We start from the raw sequence: 23,928 nt of genomic DNA, 5'->3' as shown, positions 1-23,928 counted from the left end.
TTGATTCCATGTGCCATAATGCAGCCATATTGACACAGGCATATGTAACAACAAAGTAAATGAAACGTCGCATCCTGTTTGCATATTTTATACATAAGACGCAAACATATCAACCACTAAGTGTAAAGAGAAGTTCAGTGAAACAGCATTACTATGCAGGTTTTCACGATATCAACAACTCTCTAAACCTTGAGAAGCTTTGGCCTTCTGCTCAATTTTCATTTTTTAATTTCCTCAAATTTTTTCCAATGTCTTTAACTAAATATAAACCAGTATTTTACTCTTAACACAACAGTTATCATGAACAGCAGAAAGATGACAGATAAATATTCAAACAAAAGCCAACTTAACTTAAAATCTGATTCATCATTATATTCTACCAAGTTCTGAAACTGCAGAGGAAACGAACTAAATTTGAAATTTATTACCTATTTTATTTCCCTATAGAGCTCCCAACTTACTATTATGCAGAAACAGAACCTGTAAATGCCATTTGTACTTTTTTTGTAATCCAGACCATCCTAGATTCACTACAAAATGAGAGGACTTGAATGTAAAATTAATACAACCCACTTGAATTAGTATATTAATCATTTGATACATTAATCATTCAGAATAAACACATGTACAAGACAAGAATACATTTTTATGTGTGTTAGTTGAAGGTTTAGTATGCCATCGCAGCTCAAAGACATAAAATTAATGTAAGCTGATTGAATGTTAATGTAAACCATCATACAAAAAACCTTTATGGATAATCTATCATGATAAAAGGGTTATGTTCAGCAACATCATCTGTTTAAGAAAATGGTCTGTCAACAGTTCTAGAAGCACTGCAGTATTTCATCATTAGTCGCATTCCTTTAATTTCAAAATAGAGGAGATTCTTGCAGTATGCAGCAGTCTCAGTTTTTGCTTATTGTCAATGATAAAACAGGCTTTTTAAACACAGAAGTAAACCTGAACATGTAAATATTTATCCATTGTGCCATTTCATTTTACCATGCTCTAGCAGTGTGCTGCTAGAAAAGGAAGCCTCAATATTCATACTTATTTGATATTAGTATGCAATAAATCTTTCACAACCATTAAGTGTATATTATCTTTTTCAAAAAAGAGCAGCACTCTTTGCTGGATCAGTTTGCTCTTAAGAAAGAAAGAGCTGATAACTTCTGTTTTCAAAATTCCTGTGGTGAATATTTTCATTCATTACTCACTGAACTACGAACTCCAGAAGAAAACCAGATTTATATTAATCTATGTTAGTAATGCATAACAATTAATATAAACCACAAAATGAGCAAAACTGACAAAATGTCAAAATTTTTGCCTGATTTATCTGAATACACACTAGGCATGTGTTGGAAAATACCACAATTCTAACAGAAATTTTAAAGCAGACAAACAAAAAGGGTACTTGACAATCAAGGCAATCAAATCATGTGTAATAATTCACCGGCCAAGATCTACTGGATTTCCCAGACTACAAAGTTGTTTCAATTTTCTGCTATTGCTTTATTGGTAGGACTATAGCATTGAACGCATAGTTATGAAAATAGACTTTAAGTAAAGAAAGGTAAGAAAGCAAAGAGTTTGAGTTATTATAAGCTCATTATTTGATACCTTGCTCTATACTGCCACTTCTTACAGGAACTTGTGGTAGCTGCCTTCCCCTGCGACTGCTGAAGGATGTGTCTGCAGGAGGAGACTGTGTGGAACTTCCTTGTTGATGTATTCTGCAAATGAAATTAAGATAAAAGTAAAATAACATCAATTAAGACAATGTTTATATTTGGAATTTCAAACATTAAGTTGCATATATTGAAGATGGGTTTGAGTAAGTCTACATTTGGTGTATGCCAAATACACATACTCAGCTCTAGATACCTAGTTAAATTATAAGGCCTCACATTTTATTTTTCTAATTACCTTCAAATAAGGAGAAATATTTTCCTTGTTTTTGATGTGTTTGTTGTTTTTTTGTTGTTGGTTGTTTTTTTTTTTAATAAAATACTGGTAAAAATCCACTGAAGAAAAAGCAGTTTTCTAAAAAACATTTATGACTCACAGTTCATGTATGTTCTCCTGCACTGCAACAGGGCAATACAAATTACCACCTCCATTTTTTATTAACTTTTGTATTCTTTTTGTGCTGATGCAATAATTGCCCAAGGCCACAAAGATCTGGATAACAAGTACCTATTCCTATGGGATAACCTGTTGTTTTTATATGAACTCAAAGGGAGGAAAAAGACCCTGGCATTGGGGGTGAGGGTGCATGTGTGTATGTGTGCAAAGAATGTACAAGATTTTTAATATTCATACTTAAGTAAATATCCTAAAGCCCTTTGGCTGAATTCTAGTTAGCAGTATTGCAGAAAACCTCGGCTACTTGTTTTCCTATACACAGATACAGAAACTCAGTGCCACACATCGAACGCTTTTGGAACGCTGGTAAGTTTGCATTTAAAATAAGTAGGGCCACCTCTAACAACTAGGGGAAAAGTTTAAGAGAATAAAGCCAAGATGAGAAGAAGCAGATCGTTGAGAGAGAAAGCTTACTATTAGTAAAATTAGATGTCCTTGCCAGTCACAGAAATATCACACTCACTATGGTGGGTAAGCACTGTTCATATACTACACTGAGGTTACAAGTAGATAATTTGAAATTTTAAGTAACATGTTTGTGCAAGTGCAAAATACTGTTGGCTTTCACACTATGGTGATGAACTGAGTTTCTCTTAGCCTGTAAGATCAGAGCTTGTTATGTGAACAGCATGTAATTTCCTGCACTCTAAGAAAAATACTTTGATATATTTTGTATGGATACAGAACAAAACACAACAATGGAAGGACGAAACACAGCCAATTTTTTACTGTTACATTGCATAGCTATGTAAGTTCAACAGCAAGAAGTACTATCTGGATGGTGAAGATAGGTGGCATATAGGATATGGGAGAAGTGTAAATACCATGAAGAGAGGATCATCTACAGTGTCAGAATGAATGAATGCGCCATGTATGCTGAGGAAAGTACAACACCACACTGACACCTGGGAGGCAGAACATGAAAGCTGTGCTGTACATGTAATAGCAACCTTGTCAGAAGTGGAGAAGGTGGTGCCGACCCTCCGGGCACTAGGTGATGTACAGAGCATAAGGGTCTGATACTAGACTGCTCACTCGACCTTGAGCGAGTGTGATGTTTTCCCCTAATGACTGGATGTTCAGTTGTTCGTGGGGTTGGAAGTCCCCTTCTAGAAACACATGGTAGCAGACCCCTAAAACATTAGGGCCAAAAAGAAACTGTTCAGTTGTTAGCTCCAGGCACACCTTCCCATGCCCCCCTCCATCCAAGAACATTGCAAATCCTGGCTGCAGGACCAGGGTTGACACTTCAGATCAAACTTTTTAATTCTGAATGCAAATCCATTTTCAAAATTATGAACTGCAGAACACTCACCACTGCAGGTACATGACCCTAATCATGGAACTGTTGAACTGCATTGCATATAGTGGAAAGCTGGCAAAAAACTCTAGCTGCATCTTAAACACAACAAACACATGCTAACAACACATATGACATAAGCACTAACACAGAGTGGGCTATGAATATTTACCACACAGCAGTTCTGTATCTGAAACATACCTTTTATCTTTGTGAAAAATACTGATTTCAATTAACTGTCCAACAAAAGGACAATATGCAAGCACGTATGTAATTCTCTTGAATTTGAAATAAGGGATCTGTTTATGTATCTTTCTGCTGTAAGTCCTAAAACATAAATACAGTCCTAATTCTAATGAAAATGCAATTAAAATATGCAGTAAAATGATTGTGTTAGTATAATTAATCATAATTATTTGTAGTTTAATAATTGTATACACTGCAAGTATATGATAACCTGAAACATTTCAAGTCTGAAGAGTGACAAAGTATTCTAACAGTGCAGTATTTTGTAAATGCTACTACTACAACTCCTGTTATTTCAGAAATTTCAATTTCACATGATATTTCACTGTGGTTTTGATTGCTTGTTTTAATTTCTGCAGACTTGTGGAGTCTCTCTTCACACACCCAGCACTGCTTTCCTACGAAATACAAAGTAATCAAGGGACTGTCTAGATGATACAACTACCATACACTGAAAAGTCATCCTAAAAAAAAAAAAGTATATAAGAGAATATGTGTGTACCTCCCAAGGATAATAAACAGGTTCAGTTTTGAAGCCATTTCATCAGTAACAGTTTATGTGAAAGTGCAGTCACAATGCAACAAAACCAAGATGCTGCTGCCCTTGCCATCTTCTTTCTCTTAAACCTTAACACTTACCTAGCTTAACTCCTGGCTTCCCTTGGTGATAACTGTAACGTTATTGCAGAAACTGATTCCCCTGCTTCCGAAATTCCCCTACTCTGAAATTCCTCTTTCTCCATGCTGCCTGTAAAAGTAATCCATGCCAACTATTTTAAGTATGTGTTTTATCAGATGTTTAAACATCTTAACATCCATAAGGTAAATATGGATCCAGCTATGTGTCATAAGGTGCTCGCTTGCTTTTGCTATGAATGAACGCTCCAATCTAACAGTGTCATGTCCTCAGCTCTGATTTTTCTCATCTAAGAGGCTAAATATCTTAGAATTTATCTGAGAGCACTAAGAGAGTTTTTCCTGCCATTACAAAATGGACATTTTTTTCTGAGACTCAGAAACCTCTTGCTCTTTCAATAATATCCTTTTCACAGACCTGTCCCTCTCCATGAGAGAATGATAGAGGATCTGCTTGACTAAAATGAGGGCAAACCAGGCTTAAGATGTACATTAGCTGGATTATACTGAGACAAATATGCTACTTGGTGTGCAAATGAAAATAGAACTTAGAGGCAACTGGAGAAAAACTCCAGTGGAATTAAGGACTTGCTGGCCTAGGAGAAAGATCAGTTGTTGAAAGGAAGAAGTCTGCAAATGGCTGATCAGGAGGGTGAGACAAAAAGGAACAAGTACGTGAGACAAAAGCTAGTGTACAACTGAGGAAACGAGACTTAAGTGAGATAAGAAGTATGGAGATAAGAGGAATTTGGGAGAGAAATGATACCTGATCTGCAATGACACTGTAACAAACATATACACATGTATCCCATCTCCTGGCTCCTTACAGAGGAAGGTAACACTGCAAGTAGCAAACCAATTAATTCAATTGGGAAGAGTCTACAGGGGAATTCTGGAGGTTCCAGCTCTGGCTGCACACAAGAAAACTCAAATTCTTTCTCTTCACACTGATGCCTGAGTGACATGTCCTAAATAAAACATGCTGTCACTTACGGAACTATAAAGAAAAACTAAGAACAAAAGAGCATTGCCAATCCAGCACACCCCTTGTACAGGGTCCTATGTAAAATGAAGTAAGTAAAGTTAAAGACTCTATGTATCATAACATGTGACAAAATAAAGACCAAATCTAAGACAGAAATGGATATTTGATGAAGAAATAGTCTGGAGTTATATTTGCCATTTGACAGGAAAATTAATTGCCTATCCTATTACCAAAACTTTCTGGCACTCATACAGCACTGCATCTATGATGAAATACTAAACTACAGCACCCAAACTTACTTAGACATGTGCCTCACATCTAATAGCAGTGAAATATTTATGGAAACAGAAACCTACACCATGTGCCATGGAGATGTAAAACCAAAAGGCACAACACAGGTTTCCTCTATGGTCCTGTTGCTCTCGATCCTCTGCTGAATGGTTATCAAAAAATGTGAGACCCTTGCCCCACAGTCCCAGGGGCTCCCCTTACTCTACAGAAGTTAGAAAAAACAAACAAACAAAAAAAAGAACAAAAACACAGAGAAAAACTGGCTTTAATGATCTCAATGGTGAAACTCTCCCTGGTTTAAACACAGCAAGGATTTCAGCCATCATTTAGGTAATTTCTCTGGTCTAAACTGAAAAAGCAGCTGGGCTATTGTGATGACAGAATCATCAAAACACACAAAAAAAAAGCAACCACTGCTTTTGGGTTAAGAACATGGTAAAATAAAATAAAAGCTCTGATGTTTTGCTACATAATGCGCATTCTCATTGAACATAAAAACCTGTCTGTTTTTTATGGATGTTTTTCAGCCCTCACAATATAAAGTGATGTACATTCCTCCTGTGCTAAACAAGGTAGCAGAAATCTGTTTTCGACAAGGGTAGGATCTCACCCCTCTGCACTGCTTTTCTTTCAACCTTAAAAACTTAACTAGATGTACTTAGGATTTAGTATGTATATATTTAATTTTTCTCTTTTTCTTAAGATTTTGAATATATAACCTTATACTATTGTAGCATCAAAGCTAAAACCTACAATGATAATACAAATATGGGAAAATTCGATGAATACAAAGATTAAAGTCCCAGTGTTTATATTATATAAACATTTATATGTGTAACTTAAAATTTTGTATTATGAAGTGAAATTAAATTGATCAGAGACATCTTGAATTATAATCATAGAACTGTAGAATAGTTAGGGTTGGAAAGGACCTTAGGATCATCTAGTTCCAACCCCCCTGCCATGGGCAGGGATACCTCACACTAAACCATCTCACCAAGGCTTCATCCAGCCTGGCCTTGAATCTGTTAATATATTTTTATTTACACTCAAAGTTATTGTAAAATAGGTAGGACCTATTTGAAAAAAGCTCAGAGGTAAAGAACAGAAAATGTTTAGTTCCATACTAATGAAATACACTGTAAATTTTCAAACTTCATCTTACAGAGATCAAGGTAGTGGCAATGGGTCTCAGATTTTGGCTCATAAAACAGATTAATTGCTAGTTTTTAACACTGAGTTCATCTGCAATGACGGAGAAGGCCAGAAAAAATTCTGTATGTATGCAACACAGCAAGCAGTGATAATAATATAGATGCAAAGGAAGTAATACTGTAAATTACAACAATGTAGCTTTTGCAACAGACATTCTACTTTAAAAGTCATATTGGAGGCATATTCCAAAAACTGGAATCAGATTGATTATAACAGATGTTTACTCATAGATCAGCAATCCTACCTTTCTGTTTCAGTTGCGGAGCCTTTCCTAGTTTGTTTTTGGCTGCTATATCTTTCCACTTTTCTGGACTGCCTGTGAAATGACATGTCAGAAAAGAAATAAACAAAGAAGAAAAAGAATACAGAAATATGAAGATTATTCATTAATGTATTATTAAAGTTAATAACAGAAACGGTTGATAGATGAAAAAATGACAACTATTGTCATGAACAGGCTGTTGAAGTGGAGGTTGAAGAAACATTGAACTAATTAGGTTTGACTGAGGCTGATAGTGTGAAACTTATGAGGTAACAAAACAGAGGAGATAACATTAATCCTGGCTGAACCTGCAGTTTGTTGCCACTTCCCAGTCTGTATTTGATTAGAAACAATACCTCTCATAGGCCTTTTAGTCATCTCTTAACCGCATGAAAAACGAATGTAGAGAAGACAGCAGGAAAAAAATTGTTGAAGGACGGACCAGAAAATATACTATTTAAACATAAAATGTAAACATTGCTTTTAAATCTCAATTTCAAAACCAAAACAAATACTGCATCATACCAGATTTAAATAATATGTCACTGTTTAATAAAAACCCAGCTTTCCAAAAATCTCATTGTATTAAAACTTGTTAAAGTTCTTTTAGAAACAGTTTAAACAAACTGTTTATTCTAGTCAGTGTAAGTTAGAAGTTTATTTCGTTCCTTCATTCTTTTCCCACATGTATCTTTTATAGAATTAATTTAACATTAGGATAGTGAGGCACTAGTTATTCCTGAAAATCTAAGCATTTACATTGATAGCAAATAAGAACGATGAACAGTAATAGGATTTAATAAATGTAAGAACAAAGCATATTTCACCATTATGACCGAGGACTATAAATACAGTATAAAATGCTCTGCAAGCCTTGTGCTTTCCAAAATTGTCTTTACTATCCATATTAATGTGAGCAGTTACAAATTAAGATTTACTATTTTAAAACTGTGATAAAAGTAAATATGTATTATTTTCTTGGAATAAAAAGTGCATCAAGTATTTCAAGAGTGTTCAAAAACAGGGAGTTACTATTATTCATTGATAGATCAGAAATGTTGAGAAACCCTTACTTGCATCTTACACTGGTGCAAGAAACACGTATAGGAACTTGCCATGACATAATCAATGCCACATATTCAGCTAAAAATAATTACTTTGGGAAAACAAGTAAATACGAATAATATTAAAAAACAAACAAAAAAACCCTTTTAAAACTTTGTGTTTATAAAGAGTAATCCAGTGTCTGAACTGGAAGGAAGCTGCAACATCAAATTATATCCAAAGAATGTAATTACAGTGGATTTTCATGATTTGTACACACTGCAGTATTTGATAAGCATTATGTTGTGATACAGTATGCGCCACAACAAAGACAATACTGCAGCAAAATATAAAATGCTTTTCCATGAGCAGAGGTCATCACCTGATGCCTTCTGGGTTTTAAAATTATTTTTCTTATCCCCACCCCCCAAAAAAAAAAATGTTATCTCAGATGAAAAATGAAAATCCTCTTTGTCCCCAAACTATTTTTTTGTAGATGCTCATCACTTTTTTTTTTTTCTTTATCCACAGGGAAACACGTAAGAAATGCTGCAGCTTTACTGAAAACCTAAGGCTAACAAAGTATTTGAGGTTATGGTTAGATCCACTGAATACAGCAGCATTATCACTCAAATGATGTCACCCTCTTAATTTTCTGTTTGGTCGGTTATAGGGCCTATTTTCATCTTACTTCTTATGTCACTTGCTTAGTCTATGATATGTGCAATAGGGAATAAGAACACATAATAGCTACTCTTTGTAGTAGTCACCCAAGGCCAGGTTGGATGGAGCTTTGAGCACTCTGGTCAAGTAGCAACTCCCCATGGCAGTGGTTGGAACTAAATTATCTTTGAGGTTCCTTCCAACCCAAACCATTTCATGATTCTGTGTAGGATGGAAAAGGTGACAGTAGGAAATGCTTTACTATGAAAAGTGACAAAGCACTAGTGAGAATATACTTATTTCTCTGCTCTCTGTGCTGTCCTTGTGAGTAGCACACATTAGAAATATGTTTATAATCACAATTTCCTTTCTATTTTCTTCCTCTTCATGGGAGGACACTGTACACAATTCAGTATAGCTCAACAGGCTGCTAAAAGCAATCACAGTCCTAGCTTAGCTTGAGCACACAGTGGGCATTGGCATGTACCTATTTACAGGTAGGCATCTTTTCATGCCCATATACAATGCATGAAGAGTGCACTAGGGATTAGATCACTCATGTCATACTCAAATTTATCTCTTAAATGTACTTTGTAGGGGATTAAATATTACCTATGAACAATACATGCATATATGTGCTTATACATAAAAAGAGAAAAAAAACCGAAATGTGGGAAAGTATGCAGAGCATATGAAGAATATACTATAACCAATACCTCATTTACTTGAAACTATGATTTGAGTAAATAAGGATACCTCTGTGCTGCTCCAGGTTTAGCACTTAGGTGGTCTACACTGTCCTGTTTTGGAATGCAAGACTCCAACGTCCTTGTTCTTCACAAAATTTGGAAACATGGATGTGTATTTGGATAGAATGAGCAGAAACAGAGAGATGGTCACATGCAGTGAAGATGGAGACATGCAGTCAAATATATAAACCAAAAGCATTAAAGCACTATCTGCTGAAAAAAGCTATATTTGTCATTTCCCATTCTGCTGAATTAACCCATACACTTTAATAAAATATTAATTTTTTTAGACATAATATCAACAACCTAAGATGCAATAAAATACAGAATGAAAGCCACAACAATATTTTAGAAAACCTTTACACTCTACATGCTGAATGGCAGCACTGTGGCTTTATAGTTGCCATTATCCTTCTGGCGAATTAATCTAGAATATTATTAATCAGATTAATATATAAACCTATACAGAACATCTTCCCTTGGGAATTTGAAAAATGCATATTTTGTCACTATTTTGTGAAATTCTCCTGAAAATACAACTTCTTAATTTCATATATTTTGATGAAGACATCATATTCTATTGCCAGCCGGTCTACACCAGTAAGCATTATGAAAAATTCAAAAGCAAATTAGAATAATTGACTCAGCTCAGTATTTTGCAGTAGGTTTGCTCATTTAGGTAGCCTTAAAGCTATCAGGAATATAATGTTTGATACTCCCTAAGTTTTCCTGAAGATTTCAGAAAGGCTGGATCTACATGGCATGTGAGCTGAAGGTCACAAGTACTCTGAAGGTTTAGTTGCTCCTCTTGGTGGTTCCAGAGTGTTGCTGGAAAGATGGAGAGGATCATCCAGGCCAAATCAGTCTGATGCTGGCAGTGCAGAGCAAACCTTGAGTTCTCTCCATGAATGTACCAGAAGGGTGTTTGTTCTACAGCTGGCTTCAGTATGGCTCTTGGACATGCATCCTTATAGATGCATGCAAAGAATAGCCAAAGGCCACTTCCCATAACTGAAACTATATGAAAATCATTTTTTTAAAGGCTTATTCCATCTAGTCTTGGTTATATGCTGAAATTGAATGCAAACTTCTCCAAAGGAACAGTCTAAGTAAAATTTCCACCTACCATTAAATGTTCAGTTTTCATTCTCCTTTTTTTTATCATTTATAAATCACAATTTCACAGTTTTCTCATTACCAGAAAGTCTTTTGCTTTGGACAGAGCAAAACTGTATTTTTTAATATAGAAAACAAACCAATCACCAACCTCCCAGCAATTAAGTTATAAAATTCAAATAAAAACCTATTTTTTAAAATGTCTTAAAGAAACACATGATAATAACCAAATACTTGTTAATTCTTAACACCGAAATAATATATATCCCATGTCTTCATCTTCTCATGGTACACCAAGGAGTCAATTTTCTGATACGGCAAATGAACAGATTCCAGAATAACAACAAGCTTGCCAAGACCTATACTCAAATTTGTGTTTATTACTTATTATAAACATGTGCAATGTTGCAAAACCTGAATTTAAACTATCAAGATTTAAAAAAATGCATGTCATATATTTAAGAAATGTATTTGGAAACAGATTTTTGTGATTGCACCCTGTATCTAATTTGGGCCAATTTGTAAGATAAATCTGGAATATACTCATATGAAGAGTAAGATGGCATATGTCAAAGTCAATTTATCTGTGAATATACTATTTAAAAGCAGTGAAAGCATTAGTCAGTTACCACTGCTGATCCATTAGACACCCATTCCATCACCTATTGCATCAGTTGTCAAATTGACACAAGCATATCATTTAAAAAATGTAAATTATAGAACTGAGTGGTGTTAGCCAACTGCCAAAGCTATAGGAAATAATCAGAATGAATGTAAAGTCAAAAAGTAGAAAAAAAAAGATAAAGCACCTTTGATTTCCTCTACAGACAAGGTGGGCTACTATTTTGTATTGGACATACAATGTAAAAAACCCAGCATCCTTCAAGCTTCTCTTAATCTGGGAGAAATTTCCTGGAACTAGAAGGCTACAACCCATAACCAGGATTGAGGTTAGCCTAAAATCATTCTAGGTTCATCACTGACTGTATCACTGGGATTTGGTGGCCAAATTACCTGCAAGACCTTCAAGTACAACAAGGCACTGATTTCACTAAGAAAATAAGGCCTCTTTTTCTCAGTCTTTTTCCCACAACAGTTTCTATATCTTACAGATTCTTTACTGCAATACATTTGCTAACAGGTATTAGAAAATTTCAGTCTTTCTCCACAAAACTTCAGGTGAAATTAAAAAGCTTACAATTCTGCATTGAGTGGCATTGTTTAGGTGAAAATCTTATTTCACTGATACATGATATTATTATGATTTAATACTAATCACTGCAATGACAAGATTTTATCAGGTCTGATCCACTGAAGTCAGTCTTTCTATCAACATAAAAAACTGGGAAGTGAAATTACTTAAAAATTCTTAAAAGACACAAAATAAATTTTTAAACTATTACTAGCTGTCCCTCAAAAGGGATGTGCTGGCAAAATTTCCAGATATGCAGGATCTGTAAGTGGTGACAATATTGAAATAATGTTTCACAAATTAAATTTTATAATTTATAACGCTGTCTTACTCAGATAAAAATAAGAAATGCTATCTAAACACAACTGCATGCTTCCCACATTGCATTAGTGGAATATATCCAGTATCAAGCAAATATAAATACAAATATAATAAAAACAAGACAAATTACAGTACAAATATAAGTACTGTGGATAGACATTAGCAGAAGGTAAGCACTAGTACTATAGTGGCTGAGTTTTATCCCTGTACCAGTCTTTCAGTTTTAAGTGCAACTTCCTAAGAGTTTACACATGTATGGATTATTTACATGAGCCATCTGTATGCTGTCATCTACTGTAACACAAAGAATTTGAAGGGAAAATTTTGAATTGCATTTCAATACAAATTATGTCTACTTAAGAAAAAACATGGATCTGGAAAACAAAAACAAACAAACAAAAAAAAAACAAAAACAAAAAAAAAACAACCCCCAAAATTAGTACTGCCAAAGCAATGAAATACTAAAACTGATTTGAGCAGAATCTTCATTACAAGAAAAAAAACAAAGGTCCTTCTAATACTCTCTGATGGTATTCAGCATGAAAACTGATTTAAAGCCCTGGTATTTTTAATCAAAACCTACCTTGTTAGGAAAACCTGCCCATGGAGACCACCCTGATTTAGACAGAATTTACAAACAGTGCCAATTTTTACATACATTAACTAGCAAGTGTTACCAAGACTTCCAACATAACAGTTTGTGGGTGCTTTCCCCCATAGGAACAGTTTATTAAAAAAAGGAAAATAAACCAATAAAAATCAAATTAAACACCTAGACAAGAATAGGCTCTACAACAAATATTGAACGTATTATAAAGCACCACAGTGAGACCACCACCAACATTAACAGAAGCAGACTAAAGAACATTAACACAGATGACGTTCTCTTGTATTAGACATCTTATTTCATGGCTTGTGACCATTCAGGCAAACAGAAAACTTGGAAAGACAGTAATTTCCAGGTGCTTTATAACAGTTTAACAAAATGCAGAGATGATATCTAAGCTGCTGTTTTATTTTGGGCTTCTGGAGGTTGCAAGCCTCTCTCTACATATATGCATATTTTTAAATTTCAGTATACTCTTCTGCGAGTGCAAGATGCAGTAAACCACTTTTCAACTGGGAGGAGCTGACTGGTACCTGTCATCCTCCGGAGATGCATGCTGGATATGAATCCTGGGACTAGTAGGTCGTCTCCTCTCTAGGGAGGGGGACCATCTACCCCTGTTTGCCCGTTCAATAAAACAGGAAAAAAATAGGATATTTAGTTTGTGATAAAATTAAATAAATGGGATTTGGGACTGGAAAAATACCCCAAAAAGTGATGAAAGTGTGTTATTTAATTATTTTTTCTAGCAGTTTTTTAATCCCCAAGTATAGGGGATTCTTACAGCTGCTTACTGCAGAAACATTACAACTGAAACAGAGAATGAATGCCCATAGGTGCAGAATTTAGACTGATAAAAACTTTTTATAGAGTGTGCCATTAAGTTTTCAAATGTTCTCAAATGCTAGACTATGTAAAAGCCTGCCATTCAAACAGAAAACCATAATTCCAAACCAGAAGAGCTTTTCAAAGACCATATGCTAGTCATTCTCTGTCAACTACTGGCTGGTATTTTATGAAGCCTGGGTCTCCTATCTCTCTGCACTGAAAAATGCATTCTCAGTAAACATGTAGGTCTATGAACTATGAGAAAAATTCTAAGGCACAAAGTGACTCTTTTCTGGAATGCAATGAGAGTACAGGTAAATTAATCAGGTACAACCAGACTGCACACATTTGTGGAGAAGTACTGAGGTATTTTTTTTAGTTTAAAAGTACATATTGAAAGTGTATGTAATGAGCTTCCTCTTCTGTTCACTTCTCTGTATCACTGCAGTACATGCCAGCAGATTATTATAATTAAATAAAAAGGACCTGAACTGTGGAAGAAAATTGGTGTCTTACATGATTTCTTTTTATTGAAAAAGTTCATTTAATTTAGAATGATATATGCTATACCTATAGATGGTGTTGCTTATCTTGTTGGGGTGTTATGTAGTTGTAATAGTACAAGTGTACATACAACAACTTACAAAATCAAAATATACCGATTAATTTACAAACAGCAAAATGTTTACATAAAATTTGCATGACTACCCAGTATTTCACTTTCTGAGGCATTCTTCCAGTCCATGTAATAAGGAAAAGGGTTTGATTTATGGAACATGCAAATAACAATGGTTTCAAGGTTAGCACCACTTGAGCAGTAAGGCAGATCTTTCAAAAGTTTCAAGAGCAAATAAGTTGTTAGTAGTTTTGTTTTTTCTTCTCTCCAAAGCAAGAGATAAAGAAAATGTTAATGCATCAGTGCACTCAGTCAAAGCCCTTAATATGCTGATGTCCCCTAGAAATATTGAACAGCATTTGACAGAATTAAGTAGGTCATGCAGTATGAACTTCAAGAACATGCTCTCTTCCACTGAATGTTGAATGACCATGAGCCATAGTGCAACGCAGACAAACATGCAATAACCTATTCCTTGGTTGAAAGAACTGGAAACATGTTGCATACTAATGCAAACAGTTATTTTATACTGTACATTATTTTAAATGTAAATAGTGATATTCAATGCAACTGTTTAAGGCATGCAGTAGAAACACCTCATACTTCAGACTTACTAAAAAAACTTAGGAAAATCAACCTGAAATCAGGATAGGTCTTAACTGGATCAAATGACGGCTCCAACATCTCTGTTACCTAGTTATGAGTAGGTAGCAGGTAACTGTTCATCTTTGTACCTTGTTTAGGTGGTAATGACCAGCTGATAGCGAATATCCTGAACATCTTCGAAATGTTTTGCTGCCCAGTGCAGTGAAGCACAGCAGACCAAACACAGCCACAGGGCTGTATATGTCAGATATGCTGAACCTGTTGCACATGTACTAGTCCCTAGGCTGTGCTTCTCAGTTTTATTTGCTCAGATCTCCATTAACCTACTTCTCAGGACCAAAGCATACAAGCAGTACCAACCTATACAACTGCTCGTGCTAACTTATAATACACACAATAATTGTTGCAATATAAGAAACTTAGAAGGAAAAGCCACATAGCATATTATTAAGTAACTATCACTAGTTGCAATCTTAATTCAGTCTGGGGAAGATGCTGTTATGCTGAGAAACTACTACTGAATCTGTTCAGATATTGCACTTGAATCTCATGCCTTCTTGCTTTCCTGACTGAAGGCTGGGTATTGCAAACCAATTTCTCTCTTAATGAAATGGAACCCAATTTACAAGGGGAAAAAAAAGCCAACAGACTGAAAAGGACAACAAAAAAAAATCATACAAAAGGAAGTAGTAGCTGCAAAAACATTTTCAATGGCATTAGAGGACATTTATGACTTGCAGATCACCACAGGACCTTCAACACCACAGACATTTTGAAAACAACAGTTTGGAATAAATGGGTGTGGGAAGGATGAGGCAGGCATGGTGCAAATGTACAGATGTATCAGTAGGGGCTGGATGTTTCTGAGTATCCTAGTGTATACTGTGCCACAGAGGAATATGTGAAGGGTTAAGTTCTGTACCAAACTATTCCATTTACCAAAAAAATCTGTAGCAGGCCTGTGCAAGGGCAAGGTCAGTTTGCCAGTCAAGTTATATAGAACTTTTCTTGCTCAAATGATGAAGCTTACAGCAGAAGAATCTCTTTTGTTATTATTGTTTTATATTTGTTTGAGTGCAACTAGCAGGTCAAAGGAGGTGATCCTGCCCCTCTACTCTGCTCTCGTGAGACCTCACTTGGAGTATTGTGTGCAGTTCTGGTGTCCTCAACATAAAAAGGACATGGAACTGTTGGAACAAGTCCAGAGGAGGGCCACGAGGATGATCAGGGGACTGGAGCACCTCCCGCATGAAAACAGGCTGAGAAAGTTGGGGCTGTTCAGCCTGGAGAAGAGAAGGCTGCATGGAGACCTCACAGCAGCCTTCCAGTATCTGAAGGGGGCCTACAGGGATGCTGGGGAGGGACTATTCATTAGGGACTGTAGAGATAGGACAAGGGGTAACGGGTTGGAACTTAAAGAGGGGAAGTTTAGACTGGATCTAAGGAAGAAATTCTTTACTGTTAGGGTGGTGAGGTACTGGAATGGGTTACCCAGGGAGGTTGTGAATGCTCCATCCCTGGCAGTGTTCAAGGCCAGGTTGGATGAAGCCTTGGGTGACATGTTTTAGTGTGAGGTGTCCCTGCCTATGGCAGGAGGGTTGGAACTAGATGATCTTAAGGTCCTTTCCAACCCTAGCTATTCTATGATTCTATATGCCACATTCATATATACCACCAAAAGTAATGTTTTTGCTGATGTATGTAGGCCAACATGACTTTACTGTCAAAGCAGCATCTTAAAAACCAATAACCACTCTGACCATTCTAAATGACATGATTGATGTTGTATAGAGTTTAAGGATCGAAACCATTTCCAACAAATCACTGACACAGAGAAATAAGGGTCTACTGCCCATCAGTTACACATGGCCATGCTATTTTGTTTAAAAAAACAACCAAAAAACCCCTCAAGTGGATCATTTTAACTTTTGATCTCAAATACAATCTAATTCATGCTCTCTGAAAAAAAACATTGGGGGGGGGGGGGGGGGGAATAAGTAGAAATAATTTTCCATTGGTGATAAACCATACCATATTATTCTGCTAAAAGCAGGACCAACTCTACACCTGATGGATGTTTACTTAATATCTTCATACTTTCCAGTAATGTAGACAAGACAACCTTTTTTTTTTATTTTATACTACAGTGTTCCATTACACTCACTTTCAAAAAAAGCTTTCCTACCACTTAAGATGAACCTATCTTACTTCAGCTTAAGTCCCCTATTCTCATTTTGTCCAGTACAGAAGCAAAGTGCTTTCTACATACCTTTAACTTAATTCTGCTCTCTTCAGACTAAGATTCCTCTATCAATACAGGAAACTGTTCACTAACCTCATGTTAAAATGTAAGCAGATATGCTCAACAGAGAATAATTAAATCTTCTAGAATTAGCTTATCTGAAACAAAAATATTAACTTGCTGGGTTTTATATATTAAATATAACATCTTCCTTCAAAAATTGGACTGTATTGGAAAAACAAAATCTATACCAGAAACAACAAAGATATATATGCCCTAAATTCTCTGTCAGAACTAAGCAGATCTTACTGCTTTCAACAAAACCATCGTGGAAAATTTTAACACTAATTTCCCAAAAAGAGCTTTTCTGCATCCCCATGAAGGATCCCAAGAGAAAATGACCCATTTAGGGCTTTTAAATGTAAAGAAGTCAAAGTTTCATAGTGATGGAAAATTTTTATGGATCAAGCCCACAGGCTATTGTTAAAACCACCTTTAGTAGCAGCAGAGGCCATATACACAGCCTAAACATTTTCTTTATAAGGTGCTCATGAAAAATGCTGCAGATTCTGTGTAGTAATTATTGGACAGAGTTTGCTGGACATAAATCGTAAAGACATAATAAACTAGGTAACACCTGTGACAGGTGTGGTTTTGTGTATCATATTTTAACTAGACTTTTTACAATTGCTGGTTACTGCTTCATTGAATATTTAATTTGGTGGGTGGCATCTTGAAATAAAAGTACAAAACATACTGTTCATGCCCCTACATTATTATATTAAATAACTGCTTATAGATGAACACAGCTGTATATATCTGCACACTTAGTTATTATGCCACATCCCTGGAAATGGTCAAGTTCAGGTTTCACTGGGCTTGGAGCAACGTAGTCTAGTGGAAGGTATCCCTGCCTGTGGCGGGGGGGGGGTTGGAACTGGATGATCTTTAAGGTCCCTTTTAAACCAAACTGTTCTACGATTCTGTGATACTATAATTAATATGATGCTACTTTCATATTTCTTCTTTTTTTTTTCTTTTTAATCATAGAATCATAGAATAGTTAGGGTTGGAAAAGACCTTAAGATCATCTAGTTCCAACCCCCCTGCCATGGGCAGGGACACCGCACACTAAACCATATCACCCAAGACTTCATCCAACCTGGTCTTGAGCACTGACAGGGATGGAGCATTCACAACCTCCCTGGGCAACCCATTCCAGTACCTCACCACCCTAACAGTAAAGAATTTCTTCCTTAGATCCAGTCTAAACTTCCCCTCTTTTAAGTTTCAACCCATTACCCCTTGTCCTATCACTACAGTCCTTAATGAATAGTCCCTCCCCAGCATCCCTGTAGGCCCCCTTCAGATACTGGAAGGCTGCTATGAGGTCTCCATGCAGCCTTCTCTTCTCCAGGCTGAACAGCCCCAACTTTCTCAGCCTGTTTTCATGTGGAGGTGCTCCAGTCCCCTGATCATCCTTGTGGCCCTCCTCTGGACTTGTTCTAACAGTCCTGTGTGCTTTCTATGTTGAGGACACCAGAACTGCACACAATACTCCAGGTGAGGTCTCACAAGAGCAGAGTAGAGGGGCAGGATCACCTCCTTCCACCTGCTGGTCACGCTCCTCTTGATGCAGCCCAGGATTCGGTTGGCTTTCGGGGCTGTAAGTGCACACTAAAGCGGCTCATGTTCATTTTCCCATTGACCAACACCCCCAAGTCCTTCTCCACAGGACTACCATGAATTTCCTTTTTGCCTAACTTGTAGCTGTGCCTGGGATTGCTCCGACCCAGGTGTAGGACCTTGCACTTGGCATGGTTAAACTTCATGAGGCTGGCATCACCCCACCTCACAAGTGTGTCAAGGTCCCTCTGGATGGCATTCCTTCCCTCCAGCGTATCAACAGAACCACACAGCTTGGTGTCATCAGCAAACTTGCTGAGGGCACACTCAATCCCACTGTCCATGTCAGCAACAAAGATATTAAACAAGACCGGTCCCAACACCGATCCCTGAGGGACACCACTCGTTACTGGTCTCCAGCCGGACATTGAACCGTTGAGCACAACTCTTTGAGTGTGACCATCCAGCCAGTGTGACCAACCATTTTTTTAATATGTATTATCTGTGTTATCTTTACTCAGTTTTTAAAAGCATTGATCCATCTGAGATCTCTTAGCAGAAGATTAGTCACTCCTCTGCAACAAGAACACAATTTGAGCAAAGTAAAGTTCCAATCAAAGATCAGGGGGAAGTGGGGAGGAGGGAAAGGGAAAAAGGAAAATTTCAGGAAAATCTTAGAAAAATCATCATCTCAAAGGGTAAAATATGGTCTGATTGCCTTTCTTCATTGGTCCTCTCATAATGAAAATGATGCAACTGTTTCAACACTGTCTTGACTGACAAAGCAACTTTGTTGTTGTAGTTAATTATGTATTTCATAGATCATAGAATCATAGAATCATAGAATAGTTAGGATTGGAAAGGACCTCAAGATCATCTAGTTCCAACCCCCCTGCCATGGGCAGGGACACCTCACACTAGATGATATTGTAATTCCACCATATTTCCACTCAGTAGAAGCCTATAACTGCCTTTAGTGAAGCTAAAAATTTCACTCTAAACTGGTGTAGCTCTAAGCCAAAAGCTCATCAGGTGGTGATGAAAAAATCCATTGTGGAACAATCAAAATACACCAAATACACCAGTAGTATTTGGTGTATTTGAATCAACATATTGTGATATTAAAAATTCAGAGAGCAAACATAAAATGCCTGTATGATATGTGCAACACAACAACACTTCATTTAAATTGCAAACCTATCTTCTCATGACTTAGGTGAGCCTTAACATAATGTCACAGAGTGAAAAAAAATGAAGTGATATGCCTTGTAACTGCAAAAGCAGATGCAGCAGATTAGATTGAGAAAGCAATGAAGTTTGGCTGTTTTGTAGAGAATACATGACTATGCAAACTACAGTTTTGGTTTGAAAGATGAGAATTTTGTCATAATTTATGAATTATGTCACCGCCTTCTTAGCATTCCACAGAACAGGCAAGAACCAAACATAATACTTTTTAGCAAATGATGATGATCAACAACCAAGTGGTACTTTGGCAAAATACTTAACATTGCAATGCTATTATCAGCATACTGAGGACTTTTGTAAACAGTGACATCAGCTTGAACTAAAACAAGGAAAGAAGCCAGAAGCATTTATAAACTCCAACACACAGCTTACATGACATACATGAATATAGGAGCAAAAATGCCCGCAAATACCAAAACAGACATGAACGTACAAGAATGTGGAGTACTGATATGAAGGAAAACAAAACTGATAAAAATCACCAGCACAGATGACAATAAATTCATAAGGTTTTATTTTATACCTTTCTCGTTCTGGTGAATGCAAACTAGTATCTGGTCTCAAGCAGTTGGTACTAGCACTCCTAGCCCTGTCAAGGGAGGGCTGTAGTTCACTAGTGCCAGTGCATTGCATCCAATGGTAGAAGAGAAAGAAAAAGAAAACAAAGAAAGGAATACAATGTTAGATATTAACTCATAAAATAATGCTACCTTTACAGAAAATGTAGAATCATAATGATTTAATTAAGGAAAACATAAAAAAGAGCTGACTAGATGACAGTGCCAAGTTTTGTTTAGAAAATAAAAGCAAACAAAAGACTGCTAGAAATCTTTTGCCAAGAATGTTGAAATGTTTAAAACTGAATGAGACAGAACAACATCCACTTGTAAGAAAGTAGAATGAGAATTATCAAACAATAAATTTAAATCCTGATTAACAGCAGTAAACATTAAGCCAACACAAAAGGATGTGATAGACTATATATTATGCAAAATTGTTTTTCAGTGAAGCTTGTTTATTCTGCATATTTATGTTAGATACCAAACAGGAGGGGGCATCAATCCTCAGTTTCTTACCTAACCAGCAGATCATCTCCAAATTTCAGTATTCGTGAATTAAGGCAATCACGAAGGAGTGAAATATCCTGTCTAATCACGGATTTGGTCTTAGCACATGCAGGAAGAGTTGAGCTTTGTAAATTAAAGTTATTTGAACAAAATGAAAATAAATTTGACATGTAAATAAAATCTTATACATAAACAAAATAATGTAACAAAAACATACAACATATAATTTTAACAGTGAAGACTACCTAATACAAAGTGGTTTGGATTGGGTTTTGTTTGTAACAGAGGGGTTAGTTTAAACAGTTATATGAGGATATTAGAATTATAACCCTTACCCAGCTATAGAGATGTAGGAAATATTTCTATTTTTCTGTTTAACAATGCAAAACTTTATTTTTTAAAAAATTTTTCTTTTTAAGGAACTAACTACTGAAAAGGGGCTCTAAACACTTCTTACCTGTATAGGTTCCAATGAGTACCATTTTCTAGTAAAGGCATCTTGGGTGGCAATGTTTTATAGTGCCTAGCATAACTTCTTGAATGCGGTAGAAAACGAAAACAGAACAACACAAAAACATGCCAGAAATAAAAAGACAGGTAATGGTAATCCAAGACTGACCGGAACATAAAATAAATGCATAATGTTCTACTACATTTAATGTATGAGTATATTCCAAACATATGTTTTTCTTCACTACTGTGACAGCTATCTGGGGGACAAATTTTTGTATTTACTCTTTTGTTAATATAGCCTCTGAAGTCACGACAATACTAGTACAACTCAGATCTCTTCCTTGCAATGAAAGTGACCTAAATTCTATTTCTAGAGATTTTTAATTAAAATATACAAGCTGTTGCAAAGGACTAGGTTGATAATCAACTTACTCTTTATTTTTCTTACTAACACCTTAAGAGGTTTTAACTTCTTCAGTAACTAAGCATTAAAATCTTGCTAAAACGATGATGTATAGTATCACAAACTTAATTATAGTTGTATTAATATCCGGAATTTTTGAATGTGGAAATTTTTTGGAAATGGTATATAAGCTCAAAAATCTCGCCGTAATTAAATACTATTAATAATAATCTAATTAAAAATTGTAGGAGATCTACTACATGAACCAGCACAGCAGTAGTCTGAGATGTTACATGACAACTGTCTAGTATCATCACTTACAGTACATGAGATTTTAGAACAGGAAATGTTTGCCTTATTGAGCTCTACCCAATGAACATGGGAGAAATTCAAAGGCAGACAGCAGCTGCTGAATGGGAATCATGGCCATTTAATACTGAAAGGTTAAAATAAGCAAGTTCTAACAATTCTCCACATACCCTACCAGGACACAGCTGTGGTGTATTAGCAGAAGGGCCAGCAGCCTTGAGGATTTCAAAGCTTCAAGAACAGGCTGTCCTAATAGGACATTCCAGTTCCTATTAGGCTTGTACCTAGGCATCAGAGATACACAGTACAAACTCAGATGTGTCATAGACAGATGAAACAACCCTTCATCTGGAAACCCTGCTGCTTGTAAAACCCCTGACAGATTTAACAGAGGAGCTTTGACTCTTGCTGTACAGGTTTAGCAGACATAACTGCTGGCATCTCTAGAGGAGGTCAGTGTGATGTTGCAAAGTTGCAGTAATGGAATGGCTGTCCCTGAGGTCAATCTTGGCATACTAGCAGATATTACCAGTCAAAGTGGGTCTGACCTAAGACATGGAATGCTACAACCCATGGTTTATGGCACAGGTGCACGTCCTTCCACCATTTCTAATGTTAGTCAATAACTGCATATAGATGGACAGAATGGACAGCTAGGATTAATACTGTGCTAAACTGCTGTATTAAAATAACCATATATCTTAACATTGTAACTTGCACTATCTATCTCACATTAATACAGCTTTCATTTAGCATGAAACTCTTAACATTTCCTTCCCATTTTAAACTGAAGCTATCTCAATAGTTGAAACATCATTTAGCAATCTGTCTAGAAACAAGGATAAAGCCTTATATTGTCTCTAATGTGAAAAATTTTAAGCCTCTACAAATAAGAAAGGAAAAAAGCTGACAACCAATGCACAGATAATTTTTTGTTAAAAGGGTTTATGTGACTGTTCAGTCAAGGATGGATACTGGCAATTTTCCACCTATTATTCAAACTTGTATCAGGGTGCATAAGCCTGAGAGCTAAGTTTAAATATCTAATTATTGTCTACTATTGCCCTTATATTCACCTTCAGTACATTATTAAAGATACCATGCTCTTTTATAGTATATTATTTCTGTTAAAGGGGCTGTTACTTTTCTTGATCATAAACAAATAACCAATAAGTAGAGTAAGGAAAAAGGCAAGAAAAAGCTGTACTCCGTTAATTCAGTGTATCTCTTACTTAAGCCTATTGCTGAACCTGCACACATTTTAACTGGTTAACTAGCCAGGCTGGTTAGAAGACTTCTAAAACGACTGGGAATCTGTAGTGGCTGGGCAAAGTGCATCAAAAGTTCATAACACAGTATTTACTGTGTTATGTAAATAAAGTGAGAATTTAAGAATTTATATTGAATTCTAATGAAAATTATAATCTTTAAGAGGAAAGAAAAAAGCAAAGAGCTTGGGGCAGGAGGCAGGTGAAGCTATAGAAGATGCAGCAGAAAGAGAAAGGCAGGAGAAGGTAGGAAAAGATAGGAAAAGAAAAGGAAGGAGGCAGGAAAAATTGCTATTTTCTGAAAATAATCAGACATAAAATAGCAGGTTGTGAAATTATTAACTTTTAAAAGCTAAAATACTGGGGAAAAAGCTTTTTTACCTGAAGTGTGAGAATGAAACCCTTTCTGCTGATAATAAAAACTTAAATTTTAATTTAACAGCTTCACTGATGCACAGATTTTTTGGGAAGTTTTTGTAATTACTAT

General features: G+C 36.0%; 1 protein-coding gene across 1 annotated transcript in view; it reads right to left on the bottom strand.

Annotated features, from left to right (window-relative positions):
* RIMS1 (regulating synaptic membrane exocytosis 1) overlaps nucleotides 1-23,928 on the bottom strand; it is a 153,627-nt gene that overhangs the window by 72,965 nt on the left and 56,734 nt on the right. Inside the window, exons 15-18 of the mRNA XM_034060466.1 lie at nucleotides 20,465-20,554; nucleotides 13,309-13,392; nucleotides 7,066-7,137; nucleotides 1,624-1,736 (exon numbers count right to left, since the gene is read on the bottom strand). Of these exons, the coding sequence (XP_033916357.1) occupies nucleotides 1,624-1,736; nucleotides 7,066-7,137; nucleotides 13,309-13,392; nucleotides 20,465-20,554 (359 nt within the window). The remainder of the gene's footprint in view (nucleotides 1-1,623; nucleotides 1,737-7,065; nucleotides 7,138-13,308; nucleotides 13,393-20,464; nucleotides 20,555-23,928) is intronic.

Source organism: Melopsittacus undulatus, chromosome 3 (assembly GCF_012275295.1).
Source record: "Melopsittacus undulatus isolate bMelUnd1 chromosome 3, bMelUnd1.mat.Z, whole genome shotgun sequence".
In the NCBI taxonomy this organism is placed as follows: Eukaryota; Metazoa; Chordata; class Aves; order Psittaciformes; family Psittaculidae; genus Melopsittacus; species Melopsittacus undulatus.
Note: the sequence above shows the minus strand (reverse complement) of the source record. Positions and strands in the feature narration are given on the sequence as shown.